Raw genomic sequence first — 16,010 nt, forward strand, 5'->3', positions numbered from 1 at the left:
GATATTTGTCGAAGAAAATGGGTGCGCCTAGCAGGTATTCATTTTGAAACATTTGAAGGAGCAACGAATGTGGCTCAAGTTCACGTGCGAAATCATAGTGGCATCAATCATTTGGTTTTTGGGTTTCTAGTTATACTATTGAGTCTTATCATGCTTGCTGAAAGTATTATCCCAAAACCAAGAAGCCAATCTTGCACTTCTTTTAGTTGCAAACTGTATTGCTTTGTCTGGCCTGAGGAACACCTTAACAAAATCGTGGCTCCACAAAGGAGGCAACAGCTTGTTGGACAAAGTAGCTCAGCTGAGTGCAGCTGGTTTCCCACCAGCCATCATATCTGCATGTAGAAAATTATTGCTCGCAGGCAATAGAAAGATAAGGCTTGGGGAGCTCAATTAAGAGATTGGATGTTGTTTGAAACGTGCACGGTACGTCACACACGATTTAAAAAAAAAAGGCCATTTTGCTATGGCATGAATGTTTTTTCAGCAAAGAGCAAGCTTGTTTGCATTTGTTGAGCTGCACACAGGCATAGTAAAAGGTCCAGCAATCACACTACAGATGCTAGTGTTGACCAGGCTAACCAATTTTCGTCTTGCACAACATCACTAGTGTATTCCGTTCCGTTCTCATGTGGCCATATCTGTATTTGGCTAACTGGCAGGTGCTACACCACCAGACTTGAACTGCCTTTGACTGCAAGAAGTTCCTCTGGTCACGCATGTGAAAAAAGGGCAACTCACTATATGAGTGCATGCCTCACTTTGAAGGAATCATCTGTTCTTCTTAAGCATTGGTACAAAATGACAAGAGGGGTCGCTGGAGGAAAATCAGTCGAGCATTGTCGGCTTGATGATGTGGTTGTTTTTTAGGTGAATCCTAAACATGAGGTGGGTATTTCTGATATCATAGCGGATTGAGTTTTTTGCTTGTCTGCTCATTTAATGTATTTTATGACAATGATGTAATATTTTTTTGTCGCATGTATACCTTCGAAAGAACGTCCAGTCGATGAGTATCGCAATGCCACAAGTGTATTGACTTGATGAAATTGTCGCACCGGGGCACAGTGCTTTTGAATAGCCATTGAGTGGTTCAGGCGATTCTTGAAAAGATGGTGCAGCACCGCAGATTTTTTTTTTTTAATTTGTGGTCATGTCACCAATAGTTAAATGATATAAATATACTTAAAGGCACACATATATCTGGTGCCTTTGTTTACTCATTTCAATAAGTAGTTCATTCGCATTTATCAATACATACTATGTAGGTTTTATGTTTTTAGACAGCAAAACTGTGGTGAGTGATACAAGGCAAGGCGGCACGATGAAGACAAGCATGCAGGGGTGCAACAGCTGCACCAATTGTGCCAGATACAATCGCCGATTGTGGCGCCACACTGCTCCGAAATGCTCAGCCAGCCTCAAAATTCTTTTCAGGTACGCTAATTGTGGCAAGAAATGCAGGCCACATCGGCCACCTGCAGTTTGCGCCATCAATCAAAGCGTGCAGACCCAAACTATAGTGCCTAAAATACACTCAAAATATTCTATGCATTCGCCCAAGGCTTGGGAGAAGCGATCAACCAAATAATATAATAACGTTGCGTGCTCATCGGTCCGCTGAACACAGTGGATACCTATCGGCGGGACAATGGAACTTCAAGACAAAAATTAATTTCTGTAGCCACCAACGCTTCACGGGAAATGTAAATTTCCTGGTTCCAAAATGTGCCTATGCCTTTTTAAAAACGAAAGCTAAAAGCGTATGCTATGTTTTCCTCGCGCGAGCAAGCTTAATCTGCTGCAAAGGCCGGTGCTGCCAGCGACCACGTTGATTGCCTTAGCAGGGGCACACAAAACATTAATTTTGGTCTTGAACTTGTGCTGTCCCTAGCACGGTTTTAGCAATAGATATTCAGTATCGTCGCCGGGCTAAGGGGCGCACACTGCTGTTATTTTACTTTGTTGAACGCGCCTTGCGAGAGAGCCGAAGTGGCGCCTAACACGCACGATGAAAAAAAAAAAAAGCCTGGAAAGTGTGGTGGTGATGTAATGCTGCTTTTGCCACCTTCACCGCAGTACAGTGGTGCCGTGCGAAAAGGGATATGAAAATTTAGAAGGGGCTGTTAGCGCTAGTGGAACACTGCACATTTTGCTCAGTCGCTTGTGCGTTTGTAAGCCGCATAATTCTGAGTACCAGTAGAACCAATGACATCTAAATAAGCTAGTGGCAATCATTTGAAGCAGTGTGTCACATTTGTGCTTCCCTAAAAAAAACTAACTTGTGCGCCAGTTTTTTTTTTTTCCACCACCCCTACTCCTCGATTTAACAAATCTCCTAAATATCAAAATCGCGAGCTTGACAGATTGATAATTAAATTAGAAAAATCTGTCAAATGATTTCACAGGCACCGCAAATGCTAATATGGCCTTTATCATTGTTTGCTCAGTAGGGTGCTTCCAAGTACTACTTTCATTGAAATAGCAGTGCTCTTGATCACACTGCACAATTTAGGTGAAGTTGAATGGTTTATACATATTTTTTTCTAAATATAGGCCTTGTTTTTGATACTGCTCCCAACTTGGTATTTCATGTTAACAAATGCATGTTCCCCCCTCCCCGTAACCTGCTCAAATTTGGAAGTTAGTGTTCCAAATATAAAATTTTGCTGCTCCGAGAATCGCCCCAAATTGTATTTTGGCTGTTGCACCCTTGAGCATGCTGCTGTTGTGGGTTTGTGTAGTTTGTACAATTCCAGTGAGAAAATACTTTATTAAAGAATTCCGAACATCTAGGCATAGCGCTCTTAAAGCATGCCGGGTAGATTCCTTTTTTCAAATCATAGCTTTAGTGTATGAAAGGGCACATTTGAGTTGTTTCCACTTCCATTGCAAGATGGCTATCAAAACTTTTGACAAAGTTGTGGGCAGCTTCGTTGACTGGACAGTAAAAGGTTGCCAATTCGTACTCGAAGGGCGCTATAAAATTGAATAAGCAGGCAAGCGCTAAAATGAACCGACATCGCACCACACTGCGGAGAGAAGTCAAAGAAGCCACCTCTGGACTCGTTTTCATGAATTAAGGGATGCTGCATGTTGGTGGCAGGTAATTCTTAAATTAAGTTCATGCTCTAACAGCAAACAGAATTTATTGATTGGTAGTGAAACGCCAGAAACAAGCAGCGACTTGAAATGATGTCAGCAGTGAGCCCTAATGGAAAATTGTATGAATATATACGTACTCCAAAACACTTTCATTTACATTCATCGTGAATACGTGACCCAATTCACTGGTAAGAGTAATTGGGGCAGTATGCAGGGGGTTCAAAACCTGCCAAAATTTTTTTTTGGTTGTTAGTCAGCATGCTTGGTAAGACAATGTTGAAAAAAAGAATTCTTTGCGTTTTGAACTGTGCATAAATAAGCTTTTTCAGCTGCGTAGTATTTCTGCCACTTTTGCGGGTCTTCTAGTCTTTTTGCTAATCTAAACAGGCGTTTTTCTTGTTTTCTAATCTTTTCAGAGTTTAGAGAACCGTGGCTTTTGGCAGTTTGCGTGGAAGTGGAATTTCGGAATAAACCTGTCAGTCAATTCATTGACCTTGTCCTTAAACAGCGTCCAGTTTTTTTCGATGAACCGGGAAAAGAAAGTAGTTTCTAAACTGGATAAGAATGCGTTAAGCGCCAAATTTATTGCTTCATAATTCCCCTTGTCGTACAACCGAATGGTTTTCTGGGTGTTTTGATGAATTAACGGTTTAAATGCAAATTCTGTATGGATGACCTTATGGTCCCTTATTTCAGGGAGATAAGGAACTAAGACCATGTTCTCTGGATCACTGGTTAGTATTAGGTCCAAATGTTTTCATACTCCTGTGTTACGCGTGTTGGTGCAGTTATCATTTGTGAAAGATTAAAATTTAAACAAACGTCCAAGCAAGCCCCGGCTTCGCCTTGTGCCTGTGACTGCATGGTTTGGTTAAGCCAGTTAATACCCGGAAAATTAAAATCACCGAACAAAACTACGGGGGCGTTGGGATACTTTTTTGTGACTTCGTTTAAGACGTCGTTAAGGTTATTAGAAAAGTCACGACAGCTATTCGGGGGCCTGTAGCAGACACCAAGTAATACTGAATGATGCTTAGCAGAACAAAGAGTCCAAATTATTTCAAGGTCAGATAACAGATTAACTAACGAACAGGATATTTTTTGGTTTATGGCAATAAGAACTCCTGTGTAGAGCCTCCACACGTCCTTGGCGTGTTGCTTGAGTCGTTCCGGTAGGTTTTTCGTCTTGCCGACATACGAAGAAGGGCACGTGGCGCACGGGATCTTGTAAACGACACCGGGGGTTCTCTCCATTGTTGGCCGGTCTTTTGGCCGGGGATGGAGGTGGCCCAGCGTACACGAAGGCACATGCGCGATGCAGACACCTTCTTTTTTGATGATCCAACACTTTGCTGGTTCTCTGGACGTATGGGACAGGCACACGTTTCGGAGAATCGACAACTAAAGCTGATTGGGATTTTCCTATCCTCTGTTGTTCAGCGCGGCGGGTGGCGGCTCGAATGAAGTTTTTTGGGTATTTGGTTTTTCTGAAATCTGCAATTACGTGGGCCTCTTCTTTCTTTCGCTCTGCGTCATTGGAGCATATGTTCTTAGCTCTCTGAAGTAGCATGGTCACAACCGAGGCCTTGTGGCAGGCGGGATAGGAAGAATCATACTAAAGGTAGCGGCCGGTGTGGCTTGGCTCCCTGGGAACGGAGAACTCCAGGCTGTTGCGCCTTCTTGCCACCTGGACGTAGAGAAAGGGCAGGCAGCGGTTGCTTTCACACGCGGCCGTGAACTGCATGGCTGGGTGCACGGAATTCAGATGCTGTCTGAAGTTTTCAATTGAAAACGTCTTCATGACGCAGAAGCAATCGTTGATATAACGAAGTAAAAGCTTGGGTCGCGGCGAGAAGGGGCTGAGTTCTTTTTCTTTTATATGCTCCATGGTCAGTTTTGCCATCGTGATGGAGATGGAAGCTCCCATCGCGGTTCCACTGTTCTGCCTGAAAATTGTTTCTTTGTAGAAGTACGTACTAGACAGGCAGAATTCTAGTAGACGGCAGAGCTTGTCAACAGCCAAAGGAGTCCTTTCACTGAGGCTTGCGTCGCCCTCAAGTGCAGCACAAGCTGAGGACACAGCTTAAGGGCACTAGCACATTGGTGCGAACGAGACCAGGCTCTCGTCATTATCGATGCTCACCTCTGATGCTAGCTGCACGAAGTGGCTGGACTCACGGACATGACTTGGTGTCTCCCGGGTTAGGGGGGCAAAGATTCAGTGTAGACAATTTGAAAGGGCTCAGAATGGAGAGGAAGTGAAGTCTTCAATCGGTCGGAGGGGGATGTCTGGCTTGTGAATTTTCGGCAGTCCATAGAAATTCGGTGCGGATCCGTTATGGCAGATTTGTTGCAGGTAAAGTTTTCTAAGATCTGGGTAATGCTTGAAAATTTCCGTGAGTAGCTCGTTTACCTGTGTCTGGGTTTGCTTCATTGGGTCCTTTTGTAGCTGCATGTATGTGTCTCCCTCTAAAAGAGCTGAAATCTTCCGATCATAGTCCTTGCTGTCAACACCACCGTCGAATTGCCCTTGTCGGCGAGCCAGATGACAATACGCAAATCCTGTTGGAGTATTTTAAGTGCCTGGTTCTCCTCTGTGGTCAAGTTCTTTTTCCTTTGTAACAGTAATTTCGAAAGGATCCCAATTGATTTCAGCCTAATTTCTTCTCTGGCGCTCGGCCTCACGCTTTAGATGGCTTCGTCTATAGCCCCGACAAGTTTCGGTAGATGGGGCGTCGTTGATATGTTTTAGCCATGTCCCTTTGCCAGAACAGACATTTCCCGATCAGTGAGTGGACGAGATGAAAGATTGGTGACCAACCTGGTAGTTTGAATGCTTTGGGGGGGACTCCGATCCAATAGGTAGGAAAGTTTCTTATCCTGCGTGGTTCAGTGCTTTTTTGCCGTCGATGCTGCAACAGAGTCCGCGAATGTGTCAACTGCGGACATCAACTCGAGGATGCGGGGCTCAAGTTGAGGCTTGGCGAAGAACAGGTCCAATTCTTTTTTCCGTAGAGAGGCATTAATTCTATGAAGGCGGGCATCGATCAGTCGTTGTTTAGCTCTCGTGACGACTTGCAAGTCTTCATGAGTTGAGACAGGTCATTTTAGGTGCAGGCTTTGAGGGACAACTTTCCTTTCTTTGCAGGTGCGGTTGAAGACGAGATTAGTCTTGAAGACAGAGATGCATTCCTTAAGGGGGGACGCGGCACTTCGGGACCGAAAATCAGCCAAAAAATCGAGTTTTCGCGGACCTTCTTTTCGCGTTCCCGACATCATTGCGCACCTATTTACAAAATTTCATCGCCGAATACCATCAAGTTTTATCGTTATTCAACTTTAAAAAACCGAAAACGGGCGTCCTGCCCTTTAAATTGAGGGCGAATAGCGCAGGTTTCGGCTCTACGATACGCGGGAACTACGCGCTCGATCGGCGCCATTTTGGTCTTGTTTGAAAGAACGCGTTTTCAGCTGTTTTTTTTATTCAGTAAGCAACATTGAGCGTTTCCCCGGCTCGAAAAACGGGGCCTCAAAGACGAAGAGCCGCGCTCACTGCCATTGGCTAAACGGCGCACGTGACTGAAATGGCGCTTTCCGGTTGGCTGGAAGCTCGCGGCTTGCGCCTGCATACGCGACCCGACGCCATTTTGAAAGGGTTACCGCTGTGACGCCTCGAAATCGGCAGAGCACTCTGAAGCTTCTGATCGTATCGCCATGCCTGGAAACGCGAAAAAGTATCGGACCGTGCACGCATTTGGTCGCAGGAAACGCAAAGGTCGTGGCAGAAAGTCTACGAAGTCATCAAAGCCCTTGGTTGACTCCGACGAACGATGTGTCGATGCTCCGTGGCCGTTCAGCGATGGTGCGACCGAGCGCGTTGCCTCCGACGACGATGACGGTGAAGCGAACTCCGGACGACTACGAATCGACGCCAAGGTGGTGACAAACGCCGAAGTTGAAGAAAATCATGCCCGGGAGAAAGCGACGCTCAACCGGCTTTCATCGGCGCCAGCAACTGCACGGAAAATTGACTTTTTCACCGCGAGTTGTAGCGAGGCAACCGCACAGGACTCGGACCACGCTGCTCCTTATCTGCTTATGCATCTAGATATCCTAAACGCAATAATGGGTGCCTTGTGTTGCAAAGCCTGCCACGGACCGGCTACGATCGTCAGAGGGGATCGGGACTACGGACTTGCCGTGAAAGTGCTAGTGCAGTGTGAAAGGTGCGGCGAGATCGTGAATGAATGGACTTCGCCCCGCGCGAACGGCACGAAAACGCGCAATCCGTTTGAAGTAAATCTTCTCGCTTCGAAAGCGATGGTGGCTACCGGCTACGGCCAAACGAAAATGAACGATATTTTCGCAACAATGGGCATCTCACACCGCGGTATGCACCACAAGACGTTTCAGCGGCATTTGAAGAACACGCTGGCACCCGCTGCAATGCGAGCGGCTGAGTCCGCTATGAGCGAATGTGCGGAAAAGGTTAGAACAATTTATGATGACTTGTGCTTCGGCCACCAGGGCAATATTGCCGTTAGCTACGACGGCACGTGGAAGACGCGAGGCCATTCTTCCCACATCGGCGTGGGCACAGTTATCGAATTATTTAGTGGCTACGTGTTGGACTACGTCGTTCTTTCCAACTTTTGCCTAGGCTGCGAGGTGGGCCCAAAGCCTAGTAGTGAGGGCTATCAGGAATGGAAGGCTAACCACAAATGCCAAAAAATACGAACAGCAAAGCGGGGCAAATGGAAGTGGAGGCGGCTCTAATTCTATTTCAGAGGTCGCTTGAACGCCATGGCCTGCGATACACAACTATGCTGTCTGATGGAGACTCTAGGACATTTTGCGCCATACAAGGCGCCAAGGTGTATTGTTACATTGACGTGCAGAAGGAAGACTGTATTAATCATGTACAGAAATGGATGGGCACCGCATTGAGAAACCTGGTGCAGAAACAAAAGTGCGATGGGAAAAGAGGCCTTGGTGGGAAAGGCAGGCTCACAGGTGAGCTGATCACCAGGCTGAGCACATATTATGGCCGGGCTCTGAAATCGCATGAAGGTGACGTGGGCGAGATGCAAAAGGCTGTGATGGCCACATACCGCCACGTCACCTCCACTAATGAATGCTCGGACCACAGTCTGTGCCCAGCTGGTGAAACTTCATGGTGTCGGCACAATGCCGCAAAAGCAAAGGGTGAGCCCGACCCCAGGCATGCCTACAATCTACCGAAAGACGTGGCAGAGGCATTACTACCGGTTTATACCCGGCTTTCGGAAAGAGCCCTGCTTCAGAGGTGCGAACGCGGCAAAACGCAGAACTCCAACGAGAGCCTACATTCGGTAATCTGGAGTTTGGCCCCCAAGGAGCACCATGCGTCCCTGTTCGCTGTTGAAGCAGCTGTTGCAGAAGCAGTGCTGCGCTTCAACACGGGCAATTTGAATTCTGCAACGGCAATCTTAGGTGAAATGGACATGAATGCGACAAGTACTGGTGCCAGGAGAGCGAGAGAAAAAGACCACCGTCGCAGCATTGTCTCCAACAAGAAAAGAACAGCCTCATTGGAACTCCGCAAGCTAGTGAAGAGGAGGCATGAGCACAGAATGCATTCAGACTATGCTTCTGGTGCGTTTTGAGGTTGTCTTGTTGCATCTTCTGCAATAAAAATGTGTGCCCACGTTTTTTCTCGATTTCTCAAAACGACAATTTTCATGTGCTTCCCATTATGCCGGAGCAATATCTCTTGTTCTATCTGGGTTATCATTACGATTTCTTTTTTGTTTCGAAGATAAATGCAGGGGATGTGTCGTAAAGTAAGTTTTATTGTAATAATTTTTGGAGAAAATTCTCTAAATGGATCTTTTGTTTCAAGTGTAGATGGGGAAATTTTTCATGTCATATTCAACATCCCACAACTTTGCTTCGAAATAGCCCAGAACAATGATTTATACTTTATTGCACACTGTGAACATACCGAATTGGTTCTATAGGTTGCACATCAATATCCAAGTTACAGTTAATTAGCTAATTAGGCCTTAATTGAAAAAGTCGCAGTTCATTATATCTTTAAAACTAATTGTCACAGCAAAAAAATAATTAGATTTTTGAAATCAGCAGTAAAATCTACATAGGCTCTCCAAATTTGACTGAGGTACTCGCAAAAATAAAAGTTTTTGGAAGGTGTAGCATCCCCCCTTAATGTGGATGTAGCGCTTGACGAGCTGCATGGTATCGTGTCCGAATTCTTGGCAGATTGACTTGAATGTAAACATTCGAGAGATGTCTGTCTTGTTGGGTATGAAAACTGGGTCTTGTTGGGTCTTGTCTTGTTGGGTATGAAAAGCCGGTCTCGCCAGGTCCGTTCGCCATTACGTGTCCTCCTGCGATAAATGCCAACGTTGGAAGCGACCTACTGCGCCCCCGGCTGGACTTCTTCAACCGATATCCATCCCAATTGAACCATTCTTCCGTGTGGGTATAGATCTTCTCAGTCTTTTTCCTGAGTCGAAATCGGGCATCAAGTGGGTCGCCGTTGCTATAGACTGTGTTACTAGGTATGCCATCACTCGAGCACTCCCCACCAGCACCGCTTCTGACCTTACGAACTTTTTGCTCCGCGATGTCATCCTACATTATGGCGCTCCTTGCCAATTACTCACGGATCGCTGCCCCGCATTTCTGTCCCAAGTAATTGACGATCTTCTGCGCTCTTCCTCGACCCAGCACAAGTTGACCAGTTCCTACCCTCCCCAAACAAATGGCCTTACCGAATGCCTCAATCGCACCCTCACAGACATGCTTGCGATGTATGTGTCCTCCGACCACCATGACTGGGACCTGGCGCTACCTCACGTGACCTTCGCGTACAATTCTTTGCACCATGACACCACTGGTTTTTCACCCTTTTATTCGCTCTATGGCCGTGATACGATGTTACCACTCGACACCCTACTTCCAACCACTACAACGCTGTCAACCGAATATGCACACGACGCTATTGCTCGGGCTGAGCACGCACGTCAGGTCGCCCGCTCTAGACTTTTGGCTTCGCAAGCCACCCAGAAAGCCATCTACGACAGCCGGCATGTTGACGTTCGCTTCTCACCCGGTTCTCTCGTTCTCCTGTGGTGCCCAGTTCGTCGAGTTGGCTTATCAGAGAAGTTGTCTCGCCACATGGGTCCTTACCGTATCATCCGCCAGGTAACCGACATCACCTATGAGATCATTCCTGCATCTGAGACCACAAGCCTGCCTGTAACCACACCCAGTGATGTGCATGTTAGCAGGCTAAAACCTTGCCACCTGCTTACTGAAGACCGTAATTAATGGGCAACAAGACGACGCTTTTACCGCCAGGGGGGTAATAATGCTATGTAGCTGGCATATCAGCGATCAGAAGATGACAACGAAGAAGTGGTTTGTCAGTTGTGCGTGCTGTCCTCCATCTTAGTCGATGCTATACGCATCATTTTAATATAGATTCTAAATAGACACGGCTCATGTCATTTTTACGTAACAATATTGCCCGTGTGAATGTGCTGAACTCATTTGGAATTTCACCAGGTCCATGCACAGTGCGGGGCCTACGCGCATCTGACCTGCGTCGACAGTAGTTCGCTGACAAGGCTGCAAAGCAGGAGACAAAGGAGGCCTGCCAGGCCAGAAGTCTCAAATCAAAAAAAGAAAAAAGTTATATTGGTGATGGGTATATGGCTGGTGCCTATTGAAAATGTCCTCCGATTGGCAGTTATTTTGTGGTACTTTTGAAATAAATCATACTTTGCACTTCAAACGTGATTATCTGAAAACGTAGTGTTTTGTATGCAAGTACCTTTCTCTCGGCAACCACTGTATCTAGAAACTCTGATTTCAGCTATTTAGAGAACATGCTAGAAAATATACTGATGCAGAAATATTGTGTGAGGAATTGCTTTCTTTTAACACATTTAATACCAATTAACGGGTGGTATTAAGTACCTCAAGTAAAAAAATACAAAAAATTTGTGTTACTAGTTATAGGGATAATTCTGCTTCAGTAAGGAGAGGAGTGGCTTACGATCACAGTGATTATAAAATAATTACTGTAACTTTTAGGGTTATGGAGAAAAAGGTACGTAAGCTTCATCTAAAATACATGGCGGGTTTTCCCTTAAATGGAAAAGTGGGAAAAAGTATGATGGTCTTCTAGAAGGCAATACTGGTTGGAGTCTAGATAAAGTGAGTTAACCATGATGTATCAAGGAGATCAGTGCAAGTGCACGCTGTAGCAATGCACCATACTAAAATGTCAAACGACTTCATCAAGGTCATCTTGGTCACTAATGCGAGTTACATTCTCAACTTGAGTTCTGCACCCAAAAACGTGTCCATTTTTCTGCCACACATAGAGATAGTTTTTTTTTTTTTCAGAACTTCTTGATTGGACAAGCCATGAAAGCCACATGTTTGCAGGTGTCAAATTATCGTAAATCTTAACCCTTGGTTTCTTATTACTGAGATCAGTGATTTTGCATTCATTCTGCTAGAAATGGGATGAAAATTGGCTGATTACGACGGCTTCGATGGTGTAAGACGTGTTCAGTCACAAAAGGGTGCTAATTATACAAGTGTTTGTTATGTTGTCACTATTGTTCACTATTGTTACTATCTTGTCTGTTTGTGTGTTTATTTACATTTGTCTTTTTTGTTCATTGTCTTATACACCATGCTTGCCCACCAACTCGCCCATTTTTCTCTGCGGAGAGGCAATGCTTGCAGGCAATATGTCCCAGATTTATCTGCTTCATTATGCAGCAAGCTTTCAAATGAAATTGTGCATTTTCAGTTTTGGGGGGGGGGGGGAGCTAGGTATATACTCACACAGTTTGTTGTGTTAAATCATTGTGCATGCAGCTGGAACATCTAGGAACAGTGAATTCTTCAGCTTACAAGCAGAAAAGCTGGTAGAAAATTCAGCAGTTTGTTGCGTGCTAACAATAGCTGCATTGATAACTGAATATCTATTATTGAATATCTTTGTATACTGTGGAACCTAACTAAAGAAACTGCATAGACTGCAATCCTCACATTTGATCTACCAATCATGTTTGTGTCCTTGGTTTGCATGATGTATATTTGTAACTTTACTTGCACACTTTCATTTCATGATATCTAAAGTGAGAGTCTTTAAAGAGTAGCAGGAGTCCTCGTTAGTGTCGTGCATGCAGCTTACTATTAGCTTAGTTTGAGAAATTCTTGCAAATAAGGCAGAATTTCAGCGGGAAATTGAATTTTGAAGTGATGAAGTTTTGCAAGTAGCAATGTTGGCTCCAGTGACACCCCCATGGTCTAAGAAGTTTTCGGAACCCTTTCTCTAAACCCCACGTATCATCAATGGGTATAAAAAAGAAAATTAACGAAGGGCCATAAGGGCTCAAATGGAAGTACAACGCTCAACAAGTAGCGCTGATTCATTATATATAGCGCGGTGACTGGTACTGGAAATTAGAAGGGCTCGATTGCAGTGCAGGGTTATTTATTTAAAACACTTGACAAGAAAGTTCGAACAAGTAATTTTTTTTATGGTCCTTAGCTCAGTTTCTCGATTGGGACGTCCGATCACATTGCTTCGTCAAAGGTGAAAGGGTGCTGGCTGCGGACTGCTTCATTTTCATCAGCATAAAGGATTTCACTGGCGAAACGGCAGAAATAGTTGCGCTGTGCATGCAAACATTAAGCCTCGATCTTCGGCAAACCACGTCAGATTTACTTCAAGTTGAAGAACCTGTCTAGCGAGCCCGACGTTGAACAAGGCAACTGCTCATGTGTAGTGGGCCTCTCCAAAAGGTGCTAACACTTTTGCGTTGCGTTGCTACGTTGCTACAGTCAAAGCCTTAGCAGTTTATGAGATAATTACGCTGTGACTCGTGCTGCTGATTGCATGTATTCTATCGAGTTTCGTTGTCCTGTAAAAAGCTGAACACGCATGCCGTTCACTTCATTACAGAATGGAGCTATGCCTGGGTCATGGTGTATCTTGAAATAAGGCAAATCATCATTTCAATTGTAATAAAAGTGCTACATTTTTGTTCGTTAATCCATGTCATTAGGTTTCCAATGAATAAGGTCGTGTTTCTCCGAACACTCGCTTGTTCATGTTGGCAGTAGTTGATCTTCAAAGGAGATATATGCATGCACACTACGCATGCACACTACGCATGCTACAAATGGCCAGACGCGCCCGCACGACCTTTGCGTGCACATGTGTGTGCTTGTTTACACAAAAGTGAAATAAAAATTGTTTGGGGAGAAGGACAACGGCTTGATTTGAGAATGAGTAGCACTAAGACTTGTGCATGAAACAATCATGCAGAAAATACAGTCACACACGTAACGCATCAAATTTTTTACACCCCTTGCTTATATAGACGAAACTGTACTCTGCTCTTACAAATACGTGAATATCGATAAGAATGCGCACACGGTAATGGTGTACTCACTGGGGAGAATTAAGTCGTCGAGAGCGAATTGATTGAAAGAAACTATTGTAGTGTTTGTCACCTTCTTTCTAATGAGTAAATTTTTTATACGCGCCGTTCTCCATCGTGCGACCTCTGCATTCTTCCGGAAGTGGTAAAAGGCTACCTTAATTGTTATTTTTCCACCGCATTGCCACAGATTGCGGCACACTGCAATGGTCTTTGGACATCGCTTTCTTCTGTTCAGGGCTTGCGCATGTGGGATGATGAAAATAAAGGAACTACGCAGCTGCTTCTCAACACACGTAATGTGGTAATATATCTCATTCCAAGACTGACCCTGTTATCGCTGTTTCCAGGCACAGCTGCTAAGTGGTGAGCGCTCACTTGGAGTCGAATTCACCCTTCATCCGACAGATATGGCCTGCTCGTTTCATGTCTGCTCTAGCTGTGTTCTTCGGCAGCACCGGCACAATTTAGGTTGGGTATGGAACGTGCGACGCGCAGAGCGCTGTTATTTATGGGACTTAGTGCAGAACGTGACGGTGTCACTCATGGCAAGAACCTGCTGAGAGTTCATATATCGCAACAATATAAACGCAGAATTTGAAAAGCTCCGAGCTGCATTTGCGGTCAGGTGAGAACATGCCACCTAAATAGAAATATGCACTGCCCCCTGTTGCTCTAGCGTCTGTGTTTGCCTCTTTTTGTTTGTGCTCAATTCTCAACTGACGTCACCATTATAGTCAAAGCATTAACGGCTCCCGAATATTTGTGTGTTTATTTTATACAGGCACCTATCGAGCAGAAAAAGGAAACACAGAGGCACCGCACGTCGAAATCGCAGCATGAGTCAGCCGGCAGCAAAAATACTAGTCGCTCGACGCACAACAGAGAAAGAGAACACCGAGAAAAGGGTGCTCCCAAAGATCACCGTGACGTCCGAGATCAGCGAGACTTCCGAGATCAGCGCGACTTCCGAGAACAGCGCGACTTCCGAGAACAGCGTGACCTCCGAGACCAGCGGGACTTCCGAGACCAGCGGGACTTCCGAGACCAACGTGACTTCCGAGACCAGCGTGACTTCCGAGATCAGCGCGATTTCCGGGACTCCAGAGAGTTTCGAGATCAGAGAGACTTCAGAGATTCTCGAGACTTCCGGGCCGATGTACGGGGGGATGGTCGAGACTCCCGGGATGTTAGGGACAAGGACTACCGGGAACATCGAGAGAAGGAGCACCGCGACCACAGGGACAAGGATTACAGGGACAAAGATTATCGCGACAAGGACTACCGAGAAAAAGATAAGGACTATAGAGAAAAGGACAAGGATTACAGAGACAAAGACTATCGCGAGAAGGACCACCGGGACAAGGACAGTCGAGACCACCACAGCCGCCGGCACCGTGACCAAGGAGAGAAACGAAAATCGAACAAATGAAACTGCTGGTGATGGTGAAAGTGAGATCGTGTACATATGCATTAAATTCTCATCTTTCGTTCTTTTCAATGTACATATATTGAGTCTTTTTACAACTTGAATGTGACAACAGTTCAGTAGTGTGACTGCTGCACTGTTGTCACACACTGTCGGTTTCATTAGGTTGTGTCTTGAAAAGGAGCGAGCCCTTGTTTTATCCACCCTGTTTCGTTTACTGAACTTCTGCCACAACAGTTTGTCAATGCATGTTTGCTGACGCGAACTCATAAAATTGCAAAGCTGCTTTTAATTTTGTTTGCTAGGAGTTGTCATGGATAGGTTTCGAGGTAGTGAAAAGTTAAGTTAGGCTGTTCATGTTTTATAGGGCCCCTAAACCCCCTCCGATATTTTCCCAAACATTTCAAGCAAACAAGAGCATCGCGTGCAGAATGCCGTCGCGATCAATGATGCCACACGCCGCAGCGCTACAGGTAGTGGGCGTGCCACAATTTCGAAAAAACAACAGGTTCTCCTTTGCGGTCCCCGTCATTACCGCCACTGACATGCGTGACATCACCAGTGAAACTCGATGATGTCACCAATTTTGATGCTTGCGATTTGCCGCACGACAACCGTCGACTTCCGGTCACTCTGCAAGCAGCTGTTCGTGCGCATCTTGCTGTTCTTGGTCGTGTTGGCACTTGCGAATCGACATCTGCGGCCAATAACGCAACCGCCAAGTCGCTAGCGTAGGGTCATGGACCGGCACGACAGCAACAGCGGTTAGTCAACGATCAGTGCACCCAGATGACACACAACACAGTTGACTGCGAACTGGGGCGTCGGAGTGGTAGATCGCGGCAAATGGAAGTAGAAGCTGTCTCGAACAGTACGTCAGCGGTGACGTATGCCACGCGAGATGAGGAGGGGCACTCAGCTGACTCAGCGAGGAGGGGCCAAGCGGTTTTGGAAGACGGCAGTGTAGGAAAGAGGGAAAGAAGCGATCGTCGCGTTTTGAT

At 45.6% G+C, this 16,010-nt stretch overlaps 1 protein-coding gene across 1 annotated transcript in view; it reads left to right on the plus strand.

Annotated features, from left to right (window-relative positions):
• The window catches only part of Prp38 (pre-mRNA processing factor 38), a 52,592-nt gene extending 37,507 nt beyond the window's left edge, over positions 1-15,085 (plus strand). The window contains exon 6 of the mRNA XM_037431943.2: positions 14,365-15,085. Within this exon, the coding sequence (XP_037287840.2) occupies positions 14,365-15,012 (648 nt within the window). The 3' untranslated portion in view covers positions 15,013-15,085. The remainder of the gene's footprint in view (positions 1-14,364) is intronic.
• The last annotated feature ends 925 nt before the right edge of the window (positions 15,086-16,010 follow it).

Source organism: Rhipicephalus microplus, unplaced genomic scaffold, assembly GCF_043290135.1.
Source record: "Rhipicephalus microplus isolate Deutch F79 unplaced genomic scaffold, USDA_Rmic scaffold_14, whole genome shotgun sequence".
Taxonomy (NCBI): Eukaryota; Metazoa; Arthropoda; class Arachnida; order Ixodida; family Ixodidae; genus Rhipicephalus; species Rhipicephalus microplus.